At 37.9% G+C, this 17854-nt stretch overlaps 1 protein-coding gene across 4 annotated transcripts in view; it reads left to right on the forward strand.

Moving 5' to 3' along the window:
• The window catches only part of ACBD5 (acyl-CoA binding domain containing 5), a 35149-nt gene that overhangs the window by 630 nt on the left and 16665 nt on the right, over window positions 1–17854 (forward strand). The window contains exons 1-7 of one of the 4 annotated variants that reach the window (XM_061179305.1): window positions 391–583; window positions 782–940; window positions 5326–5446; window positions 8732–8804; window positions 11208–11322; window positions 16306–16440; window positions 17366–17569. In XM_061179305.1, the coding sequence (XP_061035288.1) occupies window positions 865–940; window positions 5326–5446; window positions 8732–8804; window positions 11208–11322; window positions 16306–16440; window positions 17366–17569 (724 nt within the window). In that variant the 5' untranslated portion in view covers window positions 391–583; window positions 782–864. Of the gene's footprint in view, window positions 1–390; window positions 584–771; window positions 941–5325; window positions 5447–8731; window positions 8805–11207; window positions 11323–16305; window positions 16441–17365; window positions 17570–17854 lie in introns of those variants that run through there. The other 3 variants (XM_061179296.1, XM_061179300.1, XM_061179303.1) reach the window with 3 other exon arrangements.

The raw sequence follows: 17854 nt of genomic DNA on the forward strand, positions 1-17854 counted from the left end.
AGGAAGATTGCCGCTGGAGAGGCTAAGTAACTTGCCCTAGGTCGCAGAACTTAAATGGCAGAACTTAAGGTTCGCACCAGGCCTCTCTGGATCTAAAGCTCTTTGCTTAAGTCCCATCACCTTTCTCAAACCTTAACCTAAGAGAGGACAGGCGCTGGGGACCACAGTCATTTTTTTGCCCAGCGGTGCCCACTCGCGCTGCAACCCCGCCTCGGCTGCCCTGGCGCCGATACATCGGTCGGGCCTGTTCAAACAGCGAGCCCGGGGCCCTCCGCCGATCCATCTCGCTGCTCTTCTTTTCCGCTTTCTCCGGCCCTTTTCCAGGGACAGACAGACGGCGCGCGTCATCGCCAAGGCTGCTGGGCGGGTGGGTGGAGTTTGCTGCGCTGCGACGGTGGCGGTAGCGAGTGGGTCCCCCCAAGACTCTGGGGCGGGGCTGCGGGGAGGGCGCGGACGGACAGACGGACCTCGCCGGGATGGGGGGTGTGGCCGCTCCGCCAGGGTCCTGCGGGCGGGTCAGCGGCACAGCGACCACCAGTGCCCGGGGCCCCTCCGCCTTCTGCTAGAGATGCTCTTCCTCTCGGTGAGTTGTTTTTCTGTCTGGGCGGCCCGGCCTCCCCAGCCTAGGTCACGCCCCCGGGAGGAAGAAGGAGCCGGGCCATCTCAGACTGTGTGGCCTGGATAGGGCAGGGCCACGGGGAACTGACCAGCTGCGCTCCGGGTCCTCCTCCCTTTGGGCATGTTGATCCGCGGCTGCGCTCCATGTTCCAGTTTCATGCAGGCTCCTGGGAAAGCTGGTGCTGCTGCTGCTGCCTGATTCCAGCCGACAGACCTTGGGACCGGGGCCGGCGCTGGAGGCTGGAGATGGCGGACACGAGATCCGTGCATGAAACCCGGTTTGAGGCGGCGGTGAAGGTGATCCAGAGTTTGCCGAAAAATGGTACGTGCACTTGGGCCCGGCTGGACAAGCCTTCTGCAGAGGCTTGAGGCCCCAGTTTCTGAATCTCACCTCCTTTAACCTTCTTTCTGCTTCTAGTCTTGCTTATTTAACCTAGTTCTTTTTTTGCGTTGAAAAGGCATGTAACTGAAGGGGAGGTGTCGGATGGGAATTAATTGCCTGCTGATCTTTCAAGCCTGAGACAAATATATTATTCAGATTTTAAGCAGTTTATATTGTTGTCGAAAAGAAAAGTCCCTTAATGACTGCGGATTTGGGTATGTTTTTAAAAAATCTGGGATGGGGATGCCTAGGGCCGCATACTCATAAAGTCTACTTTTTGAAAACTTTTGATATGAAGGGAAAGAAAGGAAAGAACAACTATATTCATTTGTAAAACGATTTCTCTTATTTAAAAAGTACATATGTATTTACTACTCAAAAAAAAAAAAAAAAACCTGTTCTGTGGTCCTAGTGTTCTCTTTTTCATACTCATATGGGACCTTTGCAACTTGGGTGAAAAGTCATTGGAGCTGTTCTTTCATATTTAACCTGTCGTTTCTCTGGCTTCTGTCAAGATTTTTCTCTTTATGGTTGGTTTTGAGCAGTTTGATTATGATCTGTCTTGGTATGGTTTTCTTCATATTAATGCTGTTTGCGGTTTTGCAGAGCTTTTTGAATTTGTAATTTTATGTCTTTGACAAATGTTGGGAAGTTTAAGGCCGTTATTCAAATATTTTTTCGGTGGAGAGGCTTGGAAAGGGGGAATTTGACTTTTCACTTCATATCTTCCTGCAATAAACGTATATTTTTCCACAATAAATGTGTATTTTTTTAATGATACTTTTAACTACTATCATTGTGCCAGAGTGTAAAACTAACTGAATATAACACTAATATATTACTATAGTATTTAATGTCATGTTCCCTATTTTCATTAATTATCATTTGGCTAAGTAATGAATGTTCAATACCATTAACAAACATTCATTAAGTGCAGATACAAAAGGTTTTGAAAACAAATATACACAAAATAGCTTTCCTTTTGTAATCTCAAACACCAAATTGGAGGAGGACATATGAGGGATTGAAAGAAAAGAGTGAATGAACAAAATGTAGAGAAATAACATAGGAACTTATTTAGGTATTGATTTTTTAAATGTCTGATGAAGAGAGTTTACAGGAAGGCATGATTCTAACAGTTTTGTTTAAATGGTACCTTCATCCTTACTTCTAAACCACACGTTTTTATATTTTTTGAAAATTGATAGAGCTAGACTTGATGATAGTTTGCTATCTTTGCTGACACCATATATCACTTATTAGGAAACCCATATAAGTGTAAATACAGTTTGTGTTTATATAACATTTAAGAAGGTATTGCCAAGTTAAGAACCTCTGCCAAAGGGCAGCTGGGTGGGGCAATGTTCGGTACTGTACTATTATGTCCTGAAACTAAATTGATAATAATTGAAGCAGAAGTATTGTTATAATTAATCATTAAATAGTTTTATAGTAAAACTTTCTTTTTTAATTTTTATTTTTTTTTATTTTTTAAAATTTATTTATTTATTTATTTATGGCTGTGTTGGGTCTTCGTTTCTGTGCTAGGGCTTTCTCTAGTTGTGGCAAGCGGGGGCCCCTCTTCATCGCCGTGCGCGGGCCTCTCACTATCGCGGCCTCTCTTGTTGCGGTGCACAGGCTCCAGACGCGCAGGCTCAGTAATTGTGGCTCACTGGCCCAGTTGCTCTGCGGCATGTGGGATCTTCCTAGACCAGGGCTCGAACCCGTGTCCCCTGCATTGGCAGGCAGATTCTCAACCACTGCGCCACCAGGGAAGCCCAGTAGAACTTTTAAGTTGTGTCATCTGTCCTGGATTATTTTGCAAATATTCTTATAGTTTTTTTGTTGCTTGTTACTTAATCTTTATCTATGGCATAAAGTTATAATGAATCCTATAGCACCTATGTTTGGTATGACCTTGACCTTTAGAAATTTATTTTCCTATATAATGTTTTAAACACATACATATCAAATGTATTGGGTTGGCCAAAAAGTTTGTTCAGGTTTTTCTGTAAGATGTTGTGTGTGAGCACCTTGAGGACAGAGACTATACTTTATCTAGTGTCTTATACACAGAATACATTCAATATATGTTATTAGTTTTTGCTCTAACCTAATGTATATGTTACTCACCTTAACCAATAAACTTTTAAATCTCAGTTGATTAACTTACTGAAGATATTATGAGATGAGGCTTTTGATGTTTTAAATTTAGGTTTATGTCATTTAAATAGGTAACCATTTTTTTTTTTTTAAATAAATAAATTTATTTATTTATTTATTTATTTTTGGCTGCGTTGGGTCTTTGTTGTTGTGCACGGGCTTTCTCCAGTTGCGGCGAGCGGGGGCTACTCTTCGTTGCGGCACGCAGGCTTATTGCGGTGGCTTCTCTTGTTGCAGAGCATGGGCTCTAGGCTTGCAGGCTTCAGTAGTTGTGGCACGCGGGCTCAGTAGTTGTGGCTCGTGGGCTCTAGAGCACAGGCTCAGTAGTTGTGGCGCACGGGCTTAGTTGCTCCGCGGCATGTGGGATCTTCCCGGATCAGGCATCGAACCCGTGTCCCCTGCATTGGCAGGCAGATTCTTAACTGCTGCACCACCAGGGAAGTCCTAGGTAACCATTTTTAACTATAGTTTCTCCATTTTTTTCCCCTCTGCTATATAAAGACTGTATCATTGAAACACTGTATCTAATGGATACTCCTAAATGAGCATATATTGTGTAGATAATTTATTATTGTGATTTTGGAATTAATTACTCACTCCTGGCCAAACCTGAAACACCAGCTCTCAGCTTGTCTGTGTTGTAATTTTCACAATGTTTATAAACTACTAGCTTTTGATTACTACATGTTATCAGATTATTATGCAATCTATGAAGTTGTTTTTTTTTTAAATAAATTTATTTATTTATTTGTTTATTTATTTTTGGCTGTGTTGGGTCTTTGTTTCTGTGCGAGGGCTTTCTCTAGTTGCGGCAAGCGGGGGCCACTCTTCATCGCGGTGCGCGGGCCTCTCACTATCGTGGCCTCTCTTGTTGCGGAGCACAGGCTCCAGACGCGCAGGCTCAGTAGTTGTGGCTCACGGGCCTAGTTGCTCCGTGGCATGTGGGATCTTCCCAGACCAGGGCTCGAACCTGTGTCCCCTGCATTGGCAGGCAGATTCTCAACCACTGTGCCACCAGGGAAGCCCTATGAAGTTTTAAAAACATCTTTTTACAGTTTTAATTTTTGTTTTCATAATAAATTTTGGAACAAAAGTAATGCACAATAAATGTAAATTTTTAAAAAATGCAAATAAGCAAAAAAGAAACTAGAAGTAATCTATATGCCTATGACAGCGATATCTATCCTCTTTTAACATTTTGACATGTTTCCATCTACTCTGCTTTTTAAGTATATAAGTACTTACTTTGTAAAAATGGATTGTGCTGTATATGCTGTTTTAAACTGCTGTTTAACTCTCATTTTATAGTAGATCTTGAAACTTTTCTCATGCTATTTTTTTTTTCTCATGCTATTTTATATATTTTTCTACAGTAAAAATTTTAAGGGAGGTAGTTATAAATAATCCCATAATTTATGTATATCATAATTATTTAGCCAGTTAGTTATTATAAAACATTTATATTCCAATTTTTCTCTCTCATTAAGAGTATTGCAACTTATAGCACTTGTTCAAACAATTTGAAAACTTTGAACATAAAAAAGTTTATTGATAAGCTAGAAACATGTGAAGACTGATCCTCAAAAAATTGGCATGTCCAAAACTACGGAGGTAGGAAGTGAGAAATCTGTTTTATCTTGGATTAATTCTTTTTCTACCACAGTACACACTGGTTGGCTTTAGCCAAAGTTCCTAATCCCCTGAGAAATCGGAAATTTGGCCAAGAGAAGTTGAATTTCTTACTGTTGCAGTTTTATTAAGCAGAGTATACATTTAACTTTCATTTGTGCTAGTCAGTGTGGTTTGTCACAATTTTTTAATAGAAATACCTTATTACAGTTGCATGATACAGTTATTCTATATTTTAATTTATTTGTTTTTTTTAAAATGACATTTGCCAGTTATTTTGGTTACATCTACAACATGTTTATTCGTTTATTCTCTTATTTATTGAACTATATTAGGTGTTGTTATTAAAGTGTAAAATCTCAGAGTTTTTTCAAATCAAAGAAATAAACTGAGCCATAACTTTTGTTTCTGTAAAATAAGAATAAATTGTCTGAACTATTAATGAAATATTAAAAAGTAACTGTTAGTAAGTTAAGCATTAGCTCATCAATTGTGTTCTCCAAGTGATCTTACTTAATGTATGTTTCCAATAGGTTCATTCCAGCCAACAAATGAAATGATGCTCAAGTTCTATAGCTTTTATAAGCAGGCAACTGAAGGACCCTGTAAACTATCAAGGCCTGGATTCTGGGATCCTATTGGAAGATATAAATGGTAATTTTATGTAGAGAGCTATGAAATAATTTTGAGTTTAATGACATAATTATCATATGACTGTTACTTATGTGGTTATGGATTATTCTGTGCACAAAGTATTCTAGGTACTGGATACATTTTTATCCTCTATCCTCTATGTAAAAAAAAACAAGGGTTTTTTTTTTTTTTTTAATAAATTTCTATATTTATTTTTGGCTGCATTGGGTCTTCATTGCTACACGCGGGCTTTCTCTAGTTGCAGTAAGCGGGGGCTACTCTTTGTTGCGGTGCGCGGGCTTCTCATTGCGGTGGCTTCTCTTGTTGCGGAGCATGGGCTCTAGGCACGCGGGTTTCAGTAGTTGTGGCATGCGGGCTCAGTAGTTGTGGCTCGCGGGCTCTAGAGCACAGGCTCAGTAGTTGTGGCGCATGGGCTTAGTTGCTCCGCGGCATGTGGGATCTTCCTGGACCAGGGCTCAAACCTGTGTCCCCTGCATGGGCAGGCAGATTCTTAACCACTGCGCCACCAGGGAAGCTCCCTCTGTGTGCTCTTAACACAATTTCACACAAATAGGAAGGTCTTGGGGAAGAAAAGAAGACAATAAAACCAAAAGAGGTAGATTTATCAAAGATATAAAAGCATTTTCAATTAGTGTTTCCTTTTATGGAGTTTGTTCTTTTTATTATGCCAAGAATAAGTCCCAAACTACATTAAAGAAACAACAGACTCTTCTGCCTCTTTTTCCTGCCAAGAAGAAGAGTGACCTCTTGCTTGTCAGGTGACCTTGTTTGCTTTGAGCCATTGAGATAATAAATAACTAGGAGCATGACTCAGGTTCTGCCTTACTTTTTATCTAAGCTGTCACTCCTGTCCCACTGTACCTGAATAGAAATTTCATTTTTAATATATTTAATAGAATCACAAAATACCTCTGCCATGTTTCCAGTTGACTAACATTTGATGTTCTTAAACACTATTGAAGAGGTGACAAATGTCTAACAGGATGTCTGATGTCTAACATGACCATACGTCATGTACGTCAGGAACAGAGTATGCTAATTGGCAGAGTAAGTCTTTAAGAGCCACATGTTTTGATGGCTAAGTTTCTTCACCCTGCATTGGAAGTCCTTAAACTCCTTTGAGGATTTCTTTCTTTTTTTTTTTTTTTAACATCTTTATTGGAGTATAATTACTTTACAATGGTGTGTTAGTTTCTGCTGTATAACAAAGTGAATCAGCTATACATACACATACATCCCCATATCGCCTCCCTCTTGCATCTCCCTCCCACCCTCCCTATCCCACCCCTCTAGGTGGTCACAAAGCACCGAGCTGATCTCCCTGTGCTATGTGGCTGCTTCCCACTAGCTATTTTACATTTGGTAGTATATATAAGTCCATGCCACTCTCTCACTTCATCCCAGTTTACCCTTCCCCCTCCCCGTGTCCTCAAGTCCATTCTCTATGTCTGCGTCTTTATTCCTGTCCTGCCCCTAGGTTCTTCAGAACCTTTTTTTTTTTGTTTTAGATTCCATGTATATGTGTTAGCATTCGGTATTTATTTTTCTCTTTCTGACTTACTGCACTCTGTTTGACAGTCTCTAGGTCCATCCACCTCACTACAGATAACTCAATTTCGTTTCTTTTTATGGCTGAGTAATATTCCATTGTATATATGTGTCACATATTTATCCATTCATCTGTCGATGGACACTTAGGTTGTTTCCGTGTCCTGGCTATTGTAAATAGAACTGCAATGAACATTGTGGTACATGACTCCTTTTGAATTATGGTTTTCTCAGGGTATATGCCCAGTAGTGGGATTGCTGGGTCGTATGGTAGTTCTATTTTTAGTTTTTTAAGGAACCTCCATACTGTTCTCCATAGTGGCTGTATCAATTTACATTCCCACCAACAGTGCAAGAGGGTTCCCTTTTCTCCACACCCTCTCCAGCATTTATTGTCTATAGATTTTTTGGTGATGGCCATTCTGACTGGTGTGAGGTGATACCTCATCTTTGAGGATTTCTTAGTCCTGTACTTTCCTCTAAGATCTTTATGACTAGTCATATTAGGTTAAATGTAAGAGCAATATGTTATTTAAGCTGTTTGAAGAAAATTTATTTATTTACTTAATGATTTTCCTCAGAATTGACCTTTGGTGGAGTTAAACTGCTTCTGGAAAATATCTCTAAAATGAGAGGTTTTCTTTTTAGGCAAAAATTTCAAAGGGCTCTTCTCATTATTTGAGGCTTTAAAATTTTCCTGTCCCTCACATTTTCATTTTTTTTTAGAAGTAAGAAACCTTTTCCATTTTTCAAGTGTTAGACTCTTATTTTTTTAATATAAATTTATTTATTTTTTATTTATTTATTACTTTCGGCTGCGTAGTCTTCGTTGCTGCCTGCGGGCTTTCTCTAGTTGTGGTGAGCGGGGGCTGCTCCTCATTGCGGTGCACGGGCTTCTCACTGCAGTGGCTTCTCTTGCTGTGGAACATGCGCTCTAGGCGCGCGGGCTCTAGAACGCAGGCATGGGCTTCCCTGGTGGCACAGTGGTTAAGAATCCGCCTGCCCATGCAGGGGACACGGGTTCGAGCCCTGGTCCGGGAAGGTCCCACATGCTGCGGAGCAACTAAGTCCGTGTGCCACAACTACTGAGCCTGCTCTCTAGAGCCCGTGAGCCACAACTACTGAGCCCGCGAGCCACAACTACTGAAGCCCCGGCGCCTAGAGCCCATGCTCCACAACAAAACAAGCCACCGCAATGAGAAGCCCGCGCACTGCAACGAAGGGTAGCCCCTGGTTGCCACAACTAGAGAAAGCCCACGTGCAGCAACGAAGACCCAATGCAGCCAAAAAAAAAAAAAAAAAATTAACCAAAACTTCTGTTCATTTGAAACATGACTGTGACAGTTCATGTAGAGTTTCTAAAATGTTCATTTTTGTCACTGTTATTTATAATGATATAAAGACTTTTAAAGAGTTCTTAGCAAATAATTATGAACAGTCTACGGTCTCTATAATCTATATAGAGATTATAGAGACTATATAATGTACTCCCTATAATTTATGGTCTATAGATAGGTTTTTACTTCTTAGTTTTAGCTACTATTTAATTTGCCATTTTATTCACTGTGATATTTTTCTTCAAGGTGGTGCATTTAAAGAGATCCTTTGGAAACATTAATATAGCTTTAAGTAAAGCCTGTTTTAAATTAATGATCCTATAGCAATAACGATAAATTGTATTCTGAGCAATTGAAATCAGGTGTCTTTCTGTAGTTAATTGGATATTTTTATTTCTAGGGATGCTTGGAATTCATTGGGTGATATGACCAAAGAGGAAGCCATGATTGCATACGTTGAAGAAATGAAAAAGGTAGGGAAAATAATTCACAATAGAAAATAAAACTACTTAGAGCAGTTTTTTTTTTTTAATTTATTAATTTTGGCTGTGCCAGGTCTTAGCTGTGGCCCACAGGATCTTCGTTGAGGCATGTAGGCTCTTTAGTTGTGGCATGAATGTGGGATTTAGTTCCCCGACAAGGGATCGGACCTGGGCCCCCTGCACTGGGAGCACAAAGTCCTACCCATTGGACCACCAGGGAGGTCCCTATTTAGAGCAGCTTTGATTTAGTTTTGTTATCGGGCAAATTAGCTGCTTTGTTTTTAGGAACAAAGAGATTGTAATATGTTAGAATATAGAATCTAGATTACTGAGCTTATCAGGGCTTTATCTGTCTCATTAAAGTTCATCTTAAGGTAAATGTTTTTTCCTTCAGATGTGCCACATTGTGGGGACATGCTATTTTCTTTTCTTTTTTTAATAAGTTTATTTATTTTATTTTATTTATTTTTGGCTGCATTGGGTCTTTGTTGCTGCATGTGGGCCTTCTCGAGTTGCGGCGAGCGGCTACTCTTCGTTGTGGTGTGTGGGCTTCTCATTGCAATGGCTTCTCGTCGTGGAGCATGGGCTCTAGGCACGTGGGCTTCAGTAGTTGTGGCACACGGGCTCAGTAGTTGTGGCTTGTGGGCTCTAAAGCGCAGGCTCAGTAGTTGTGGCATATGGGCTTAGGTGCTCCGTGGCATGTGGGAATCTTCCCGGACCAGGGCTCGAACCCGTGTCCCCTGCATTGGAAGGCGGATTCTTAACCACTGTGCCACCAGGGAAGTCCCATGTTTTCATTTTTTCATCTTTCTTATCTTTCTCTATCGTTGACTTCTGCAGAAAGTATATAGATAGGAATCTTTTCAAATACTGATTTCCCTTACTCAGGAGTGTGGGACTTAACTGGGCTGTCTTGAAAACATTTCTGTTTTGAAACTTTTTATGAGAAATAGGTAACAAGACTGCCCAACAGTATTCTCATACAAGTGTTGACTCATAAGTTGAGATGTTTCTATCACTGGATTTATCAGTAACAAGCACTTTTCTGTGAATGCAAAAATCCTTCAGAAGCAGAATAAGACAAGGATGCTTTTGGTTTCTCTGGTAACTAGTAAGAGGGCATTCTTTATTAACTAGCTCTTCAAGGAGCAAATTAATGAAGAAATCATGGATTTTTAAAGATGATCTTACTGCCTTTTTATAAAGGAACATTTGTCTTGATATGTTGGTAATGGATCAGAAGTTGTGAAATCTAGATCTGTATAATAATCTTAAATAATCTTTGAACATAGAGAAAATATGTAAAAAAGGAATATTTTTTTGCCAGATGCTTTGATAGTATTAATCTCTGTAGTACTTTTTATTTGGTAGATTCAGAGTAATTTGTTTTGTTTTAATGTCTTCTACATTGCTCAAAGTTATGCACTTTGTTACATTTTCAGTTTTTATTTGGTGGACTTTGTTTTTCTATAAAAGAAGTCAGAGCTTAGTTCTTTTGGCTGTTAAGTATATCAGTAGCAGAACAAAGGAGTCTTTCAAAAGCAGAGAGAGAATGATAACGTACAGCTTTGGTTTGATAACATTCTTTTTTCTTTAAATATTGTTATAATCTTTCCTCATTCCCTCCATTTTAACTATTTAGTGGTAATTACTTTTAATTGTATTTTGTAGATTGATACAGAAAAGACATGTGTGTATATATATATCCTATTATTTAAAGAAAGAAAGAAAACCAATAATGGTATCATATTAAACATACTGTGCAGCTACTAGCTTTTTGCCTGTAAAAAAAAATTTATAGATATTTTTCCAGTCAGCACACACAGAACTAATCTTAGTCTTTTTAATATCTGCAAAATATTCCATATATAGAAATACTTTATTTTGTCAGTCGTCAGTTGATGGCTCTTTATTTGAATACTTTTTCACCTAATTTACCTTGCTCTTTAAACTTGATGATTCTAAATTGGCCCGTAGTTATGAAGGTGTCTGAAAGTGGTTGCCATTTCCTACTTTACTTAACACCCTTTTAAAAACACTACCTTGGTGTTAAAGAACAGACATAATAATTTTACTCTAACCCCACAATTTTCTATTTTATTTTACATTAGTGCCTTTAGTGCTTAATGCACAATCTATAGCTTATTATATAAAATTTTACACGAAGCTTATGTAAAATAGTTTTCAAAATGAGAACGCTTTTAAATCTTTACTTGAAATTTTCCTAGGGTGGTATATGCATCAATATGTAATTAACATAGATACTTTCAGGAGTCTATAAAAGCACTTCAAATCTCAAAGTTATCGGTAAGTAAATTATAAATATATTATTTGGTGCTAGTGTGGATCACATTAATAGTTTGTTTTCACAGGATTTGTTTCTTTTGATTACAGATTCTTGAAACTATGCCAATGACTGAAAAAGTTGAAGAATTGCTACATGTCATTGGTCCGTTTTATGAAATTGTAGAAGACAAAAAGAGTGGCAGAAGTTCTGATTTAACCTCAGGTTGGACTCTTTTACCTAGTTTTTCACTCAGCAGCTGATATATTATGCATGTATTAATATTTATATTATATGTCTAATTTTTGTTTTTACTTTCACATGCCAGTCCGAGTGGAGAAAATCTCTAAATACTTAGAAGGTAGGAATAATGAAATCCATGTAAAACTTTGGTTTAAAATTTATATGCCAAAAGAACTCTGCATAAATTTATATAACTTATGGGCTTTTCACTCAAGAGTTTTCTTTCAAGCAAATACATTGCACAAAGTTCCAAAATATTATAAACCCTAATTTTTTTTTCAGAGTTTTAAAAAAATTTTTATTTTATATTGGAGCATAGTTGATTAACAATGTTGTGTTAGTTTCAGTGTACAACAAAGTGATTCAGTTATACATATACATGTATCTCTTCTTTTTCAAATTCTTTTCCCATTTAGGTTATTACAGAATATTGAACAGAGTTCCCTGTGCTATTCAGTAGGTGCTTGTTGGTATAAACGGTAATTTTTACCCTTAGGTTATTAAAACATGACAGACGGTTCATTTGTATACAAAATTATAACAGAATTCATGGTTTTATTTTTATGATTCATATTTCATATTTTCTATTTTGCTTTATGAATTATATTAGCTAATTATATTAGCTATTATATTGCTATGACTGAAATGACTTGCTAGCTAATTTTAAGTGAATATGTTTATAGTATGGTTTAACTCTAGTGTAGCTAGCTAAAACAAGACGTCAGTGAATTCACCTCACTTGGTCTTTTTTTTTAGAGTTCTGTTTTCATGTTCTCAGTAATGAATTGAAAGTCTTATCTTTTTACGTACTAGCAGGAGCTGAATAATCTGCAGATTTGCTGGTATTAGCCATAAACATTTGCTCTTTAAATTGTTTTAGAAAACAGAGTGAAATGAGCTCGTAGGAGTCATTCTAAATGACAATTATATATGTTTTAAATAAAAATCAGCCTGGCCATCCGTTTTTTTTTCCTGGCATTCCATTCACAAGGCATCTTTTACTAATTGATCGAAACAGTAATCTTCCTGTTCTGTCATAAGGCCTGCAGTTTGTGTCCGCCATAGTAACTGATGGTGACTTTTACTGGGCATAACTCTGTACCACACCCTCTGTATCTGATTTGTCTACCTAGAGGGGTCAAATATTAACAAATAATCTTCTTTATAATTCATACTTATTCAAGTCAGAAAAAAAAAATAAATGTTTTCTGTTTGTGAAGTGTGTTATTAGGATGCAGAGGGGAATAAATCAGGACCTGCTTTGGTTGTGTCCAGCCTACTGCCAGAGGCAAATGTTGAAACAACTAGCTATAAAAACAAGGAAGAGTGAAAAATGATAATAAAGGCTCAGATCCATAATCCCTTAGCTATAATTTAAGAGTTCAAAAGGCTTGATAAAGCTTTTTTGATAACCCATTTGAGAGCAAAACCTGTCCTAACATGAACAGGAGGAGCAAACCTTGACCTTAAATGACATGAGGCTATTTTAAGTTTTTATCCTATTTTGTACGGCTCTTATATTTTGCTACAAATATCTTAATTTTTTTTTTTTTTTTTTAGTGAGAGCTGTCTTAGACTCTGTTGAAGGTGTCATATACTATACATTATGTATAGTATATGACCTTTGCAAAATTAGAAAACTCTGGATTTCAAATCATATCTAGATCCAAGAGTTGTAAGGGATGCAGACCTATACCATAATTTATTTGACCTGTACCACTCTAATGGAATTTAGATTGTTTCCTCTTCTGATCTTCAAAAGATGCTGCTGAAAGTAACCATGTACAGATGTCACTTTACATATGTGGAAGTATATCTGTAAGAAATTATATTAGAAATATAATCGTTGGATCAAAGGATGTGGGCGTTTGATGAGTGTTTCCAATTTTGTAAGATATTGCCAAGCTGCAAGACAGTTTGCAATCTTGAGTTTGTTTCTTAAATAAAGAATCTTGTTAAAAGTAGCCATTTAGGCCCAGTAGAACAGATTATCTATGTCACATGGGCTTTTTCAGAATATATATACATAGTAAGTTTTGAAATCAGGAAGTGTAAGCTCTCGAACTTTGTTCTTTTTCAACATTGTTTTGACTATACTTTTTTTTTTCTGGCCATGCCACACGGCTTGCGGGATCTTAGTTCCCTGATCAGGAATCAAACCCATGCCCCCTGCAGTGGAAGTGCAGAGCCCTAACCACTGGACCACCAGGGAATTCCCATTTTTGACTATTCTTGATTCCTTGCATGTCCCTATGAACTTCAGAATCAGCTTGTCAGTTTTTGCAAAAATGGCCAGCTGGAATTTTGTTAGGGATTGCAGTGAATCATAGATCACTTTTGGAAGTATTGTCATCTCAACAATATTGTCTTCTAATCCATTTATTTAAATGTTCTTTAATTTCTTTCAATTGCTAGTTATTTTATTCTTTTGCTGCTATTGTAAATTGAATTTTCTAATTTCATTTTTTGATTGTTTGTTGGTAGCTTGTAGAAATACAATTAATTTTTCTATATTGATCTTGTATCTTGCAACCTTGCTTGACCATTTATTAGTTCTAATAGTTTTTTTGTAGATTACTTAGGATTTTCTATGTATAAGAGCATGTCATCTGCAGAGATCGTTTTACTTCTTACTTGTCAGTCTGGATGCCTTTTATTTATTTTTCTTGCCTGATTGCCCTAACTAGAACTTCCAGTACAGTATTAAATAGAGATGACAAAAGCAGACATCTTTGTCCTTTTTTTTTTAATTAATTTATTTTATTTTTGGCTGCGTTGGGTCTTCGTTGCTGTGCACGGGCTTTCTCTAGTTGTGGCGAGCGGGGGCTGCTCTTCTTTGAGGTGCACGGGCTTCTTATTGCGGTGGCTTCTCTTGTTGTGGAGCGTGGGTTCTAGGCGCACGGGCTCAGTAGTTGTGGCACACGGGCTTAGTTGCTCTGCTGCATGTGAGATCTTCCTGGACCAGGGCTCGAACCCGTGTCCCCTGCACTGGCAGGCGGATTCTTAACCACTGCGCCACCAGGGAAGCCCAGACATCTTTGTCTTGTTCCTTATTTTAGCAACAAAACATTCAGTCTTTTAACATTAAGTATGATTCTAGTGAGTTTTCTTAGATGCCCTTTATCAGATTGAGGAAATTCTCTTGTATTCTCAATTTCTTCAGCGTTATATTCATGAAAGAGTGTTGGATTTTGTCAAGTGCTTTTTCTGCATCCGTTGTGATAATCTTGTGGCTTTTATCCTTTAGTCTATTAATATGGTGTACTACGTTGATTTTTGGATTTTTGAAGTAGGGCTTATTAGTAATTCTCTGTGCTTTCTGCAACTCTCGTCACAGAGCTGCTGTGATGCTGTCAAGTAGTTTTGCTGCAACCCTCCATTTGATGGGGGTTTTGGGGATTCCCTGATGCTTTGTTTTGTTGAAGGTGTCTGTGGGTGGTGAGTGTTTCTGTTTTTTATTTATTTTTTTGTCAGTTGTTATTTTTTTTTTTTTTCTGGTTGTCAGGGAAAGAGTAAGGGAGATTCAAAAGCTATGCTGCCATCATGATTCTCTAAGAGAGAATAGACCATAACGCCTATGATAGAGTTGAATTTTTACTCCTTAGTTCTACTAATTAGGGAATATAATAAGAATAAGAATATAGGCCTGACTGTTTAAGATGAATGGAGACTTTATATGTTATTTGGGATGCATGGGAGCATCCAAAATGGACTTGTATAATTGAAAATAAAGCCCAGAAGTTTATGGAGGAAGACCACTGTTTCTGGCCAAGAGCCACTTAGGATGCCTTCAGTATCTCAGAGTTACGGAAATATAATTCCCAATATGACAGAATGGGGTCTAGTAACCATCAGCATTGGCATCACATGGGAGCTTTATGGCAATCCAGAATCTTAGATTACCTCAGACTTACTGATTCAGAACCTACCTTTTAACTAGATCTCAGGTGATTCCTATCCATGTTAATGTTTGAGAAGCTTCCATGTATTTACTCTCAAGGTATGACTTTGGATAATAGGACAATTTGCCTTTTTAAGTGATTAATCACATTTACTAATGCTTTTTTTAAAAAAAGTTTAACTGTAAAGACATAATAATGTAAGTTGTGCACCTGAAGCCCTAAAGGTAATAAAAGGATAAAAAACTTTTTAGTGGCTTCCCTGGTGGCACAGTGGTTAAGAATTCGCTTGCCAATGCAGGGCATGCAGGTTCAAGCCCTGGTCTAGGAGGATCCCATATGCCGCGGAGCAACTAAGCCCGTGCACTGCAACTACTGAGCCAGCGCTCTAGAGCCTGTGAGCCACAACTACTGAGCCCGCGAGCCACAACTACTGAAGCCCGTGTGCCACAACTACTGAAGCCCGTGTGCCTAGAGCCCGTGCTCCGCAACAAAGAGAAGCCACCGCAATGAGAAGCCCGCACACTGCAACGAAGAGTGGCCCCCGCTCGCCACAACTAGAGAAAGCCTGCGCGCAGCAACAAAGACCCAACACAGCCAAAAATAAATAAATAAATAAAGTTATTTTAAAAAAAAAAACTTTTTAATGTAGTCCAACTATAATATTGATAAGATTGCTTTTAGGGCCAAAGCTATTTATGTTTTCAGCATGCTAGCCTATAGCAACTGTCTCTTCATTTACTGTGTATTAAAGATCATTCATCTCTTAACTTCACATTTTGATCAATGTTACCTTAAAAATATAAAAATAATTTATCCACTGCCTTGTTCAGAAAGGATTTAAGATAGCTTTATCATTTTGTTGTGAACTGATAACTGGAGGAATTAATGTAATGTACGTATATTTACTGTGAAAGAAAATAATTCTGTTCATTATATGTTAAAATTCTAACTTTTTACTTCAAGATTATTTTATTAGTTATTTGTGAATTACAGTATTATTTTTAAATTACAACATGATTGTGTGTTATAGCATTATAGATTAAATGGTCATTTCATATTTTAGATCTTGGTAATGTTCTAACTTCTACACCAAATGCCAAAACTCTTAATGGTAAAGCTGAAAGCAGTGATAGTGGAGCTGAATCTGAGGAAGAAGAGGCCCAGGAAGGCGTGAAAGGAGCAGAACAAAGTGATAACGGTAATCTTTGAGTTATGAGCTAATCACTCTACATTAACTAAGGCGAAAGGCTATGGAGAGGTTTGGACTTATTTGGCATTGTGTGTGATTAGGGCACGTGGAGGGATGTGGGCTGTTGACCCTATAACCAGGTTTGTTGTGGACCAAGAGGCTCTACTACAGAGTTCAGGGACAGCCAACCTTAAGCATAGATGGATTGATGTTAATTGAAGGCAAACAAGGATAGGCCACTCCTCTAGATGTAATGCCTGAAATGCTGCATTAGAAATGTATTCATTTACGGTATTGTTTCCAATATGAATATGCATATGTTACCAAGGAGAGGAGACAAGTTAAATTCTCAATATCTTGTCAAGAATGGCATGGATTCCAGAGAATAGGATACAGGCAGAGATTCTGATGAAGAGGGAACATTGGAATCGTGGGGTACTGCATTAGGGGGGCCTTGTGAGTAAGAGTACCAGTGACTCTTGGGGAGACTAGTTTAGAAAGGGGAGGCAGAAAGACACTAAAACAAACCATACAGCTTAGTTTTGCCTTCACTTTCCAGTAAAGGCTGACAAATAATACCTTCTTTGAAGGCTCTTTTTATTGGCTATGTAGATCTATATATGGCTGGGTCTCATAGAGCAATTTGCCTATGCCCGAAAGAGTGAAAAGACCTCAAGAGATTTATCTCTTAAAAGGGGTTCTAGAAGATTCACAGGGAACTGAAGCAGTTTTGAAACCAACACAGTTTGGGTGAGCTCTCAGCATATAATTAACCCCTTTTTAAAGAGCACCCACCCCATCTCTCTGATCCACATAGGAAGCCCTTCAAATGGATTATGATAGGCTGGGGAAATGACTACCTGATATTAGAACATAGTGTACAGAAGTTTTCCTACAGTGAATTTTTATGAATGTCTCTATTTTCACATAAAAGATATGAAAATGATGAAGAAATCTGCAGACCATAAGAACTTGGAAATCGTTGTCACTAATGGCTATGAAAAAGACAGCTTTGTTCAGGGTGTACAGAACGACATTCATGCCAGTCCTTCCCTGAATGGCAGAGGCGCTGAGACAGTAAAATCTGTAGATCAAAACTTGGAGCAAACTGAAAAAACTGCTGTCTGTGTTCACCAAGGTACTGTCCCATCAAAGTTGTTTCTCTGGCTTCTTTCCTATGAATAATATATTCTTTTAATAATTTTAGGATATTTAGGAGCTGTTGAGAATTTTAAAAACCTCTATTCAGTAACATCTTAAGGTTTATTAATATTATAAGGGTTTATAGCTTTGAAAGACCAAAATAGGGCCAAGGCTTTTATATTTTTCTTGAAATATTTTTTATTATGTTTTTGTATGGAATTTTAAAATAAAATCTTTGAAATTTTTACTTTTATTACTGATGTTTCTTTTAACTCAGGTC

The sequence above is a fragment of the Eubalaena glacialis genome, chromosome 2 (assembly GCF_028564815.1).
Source record: "Eubalaena glacialis isolate mEubGla1 chromosome 2, mEubGla1.1.hap2.+ XY, whole genome shotgun sequence".
Taxonomy (NCBI): Eukaryota; Metazoa; Chordata; class Mammalia; order Artiodactyla; family Balaenidae; genus Eubalaena; species Eubalaena glacialis.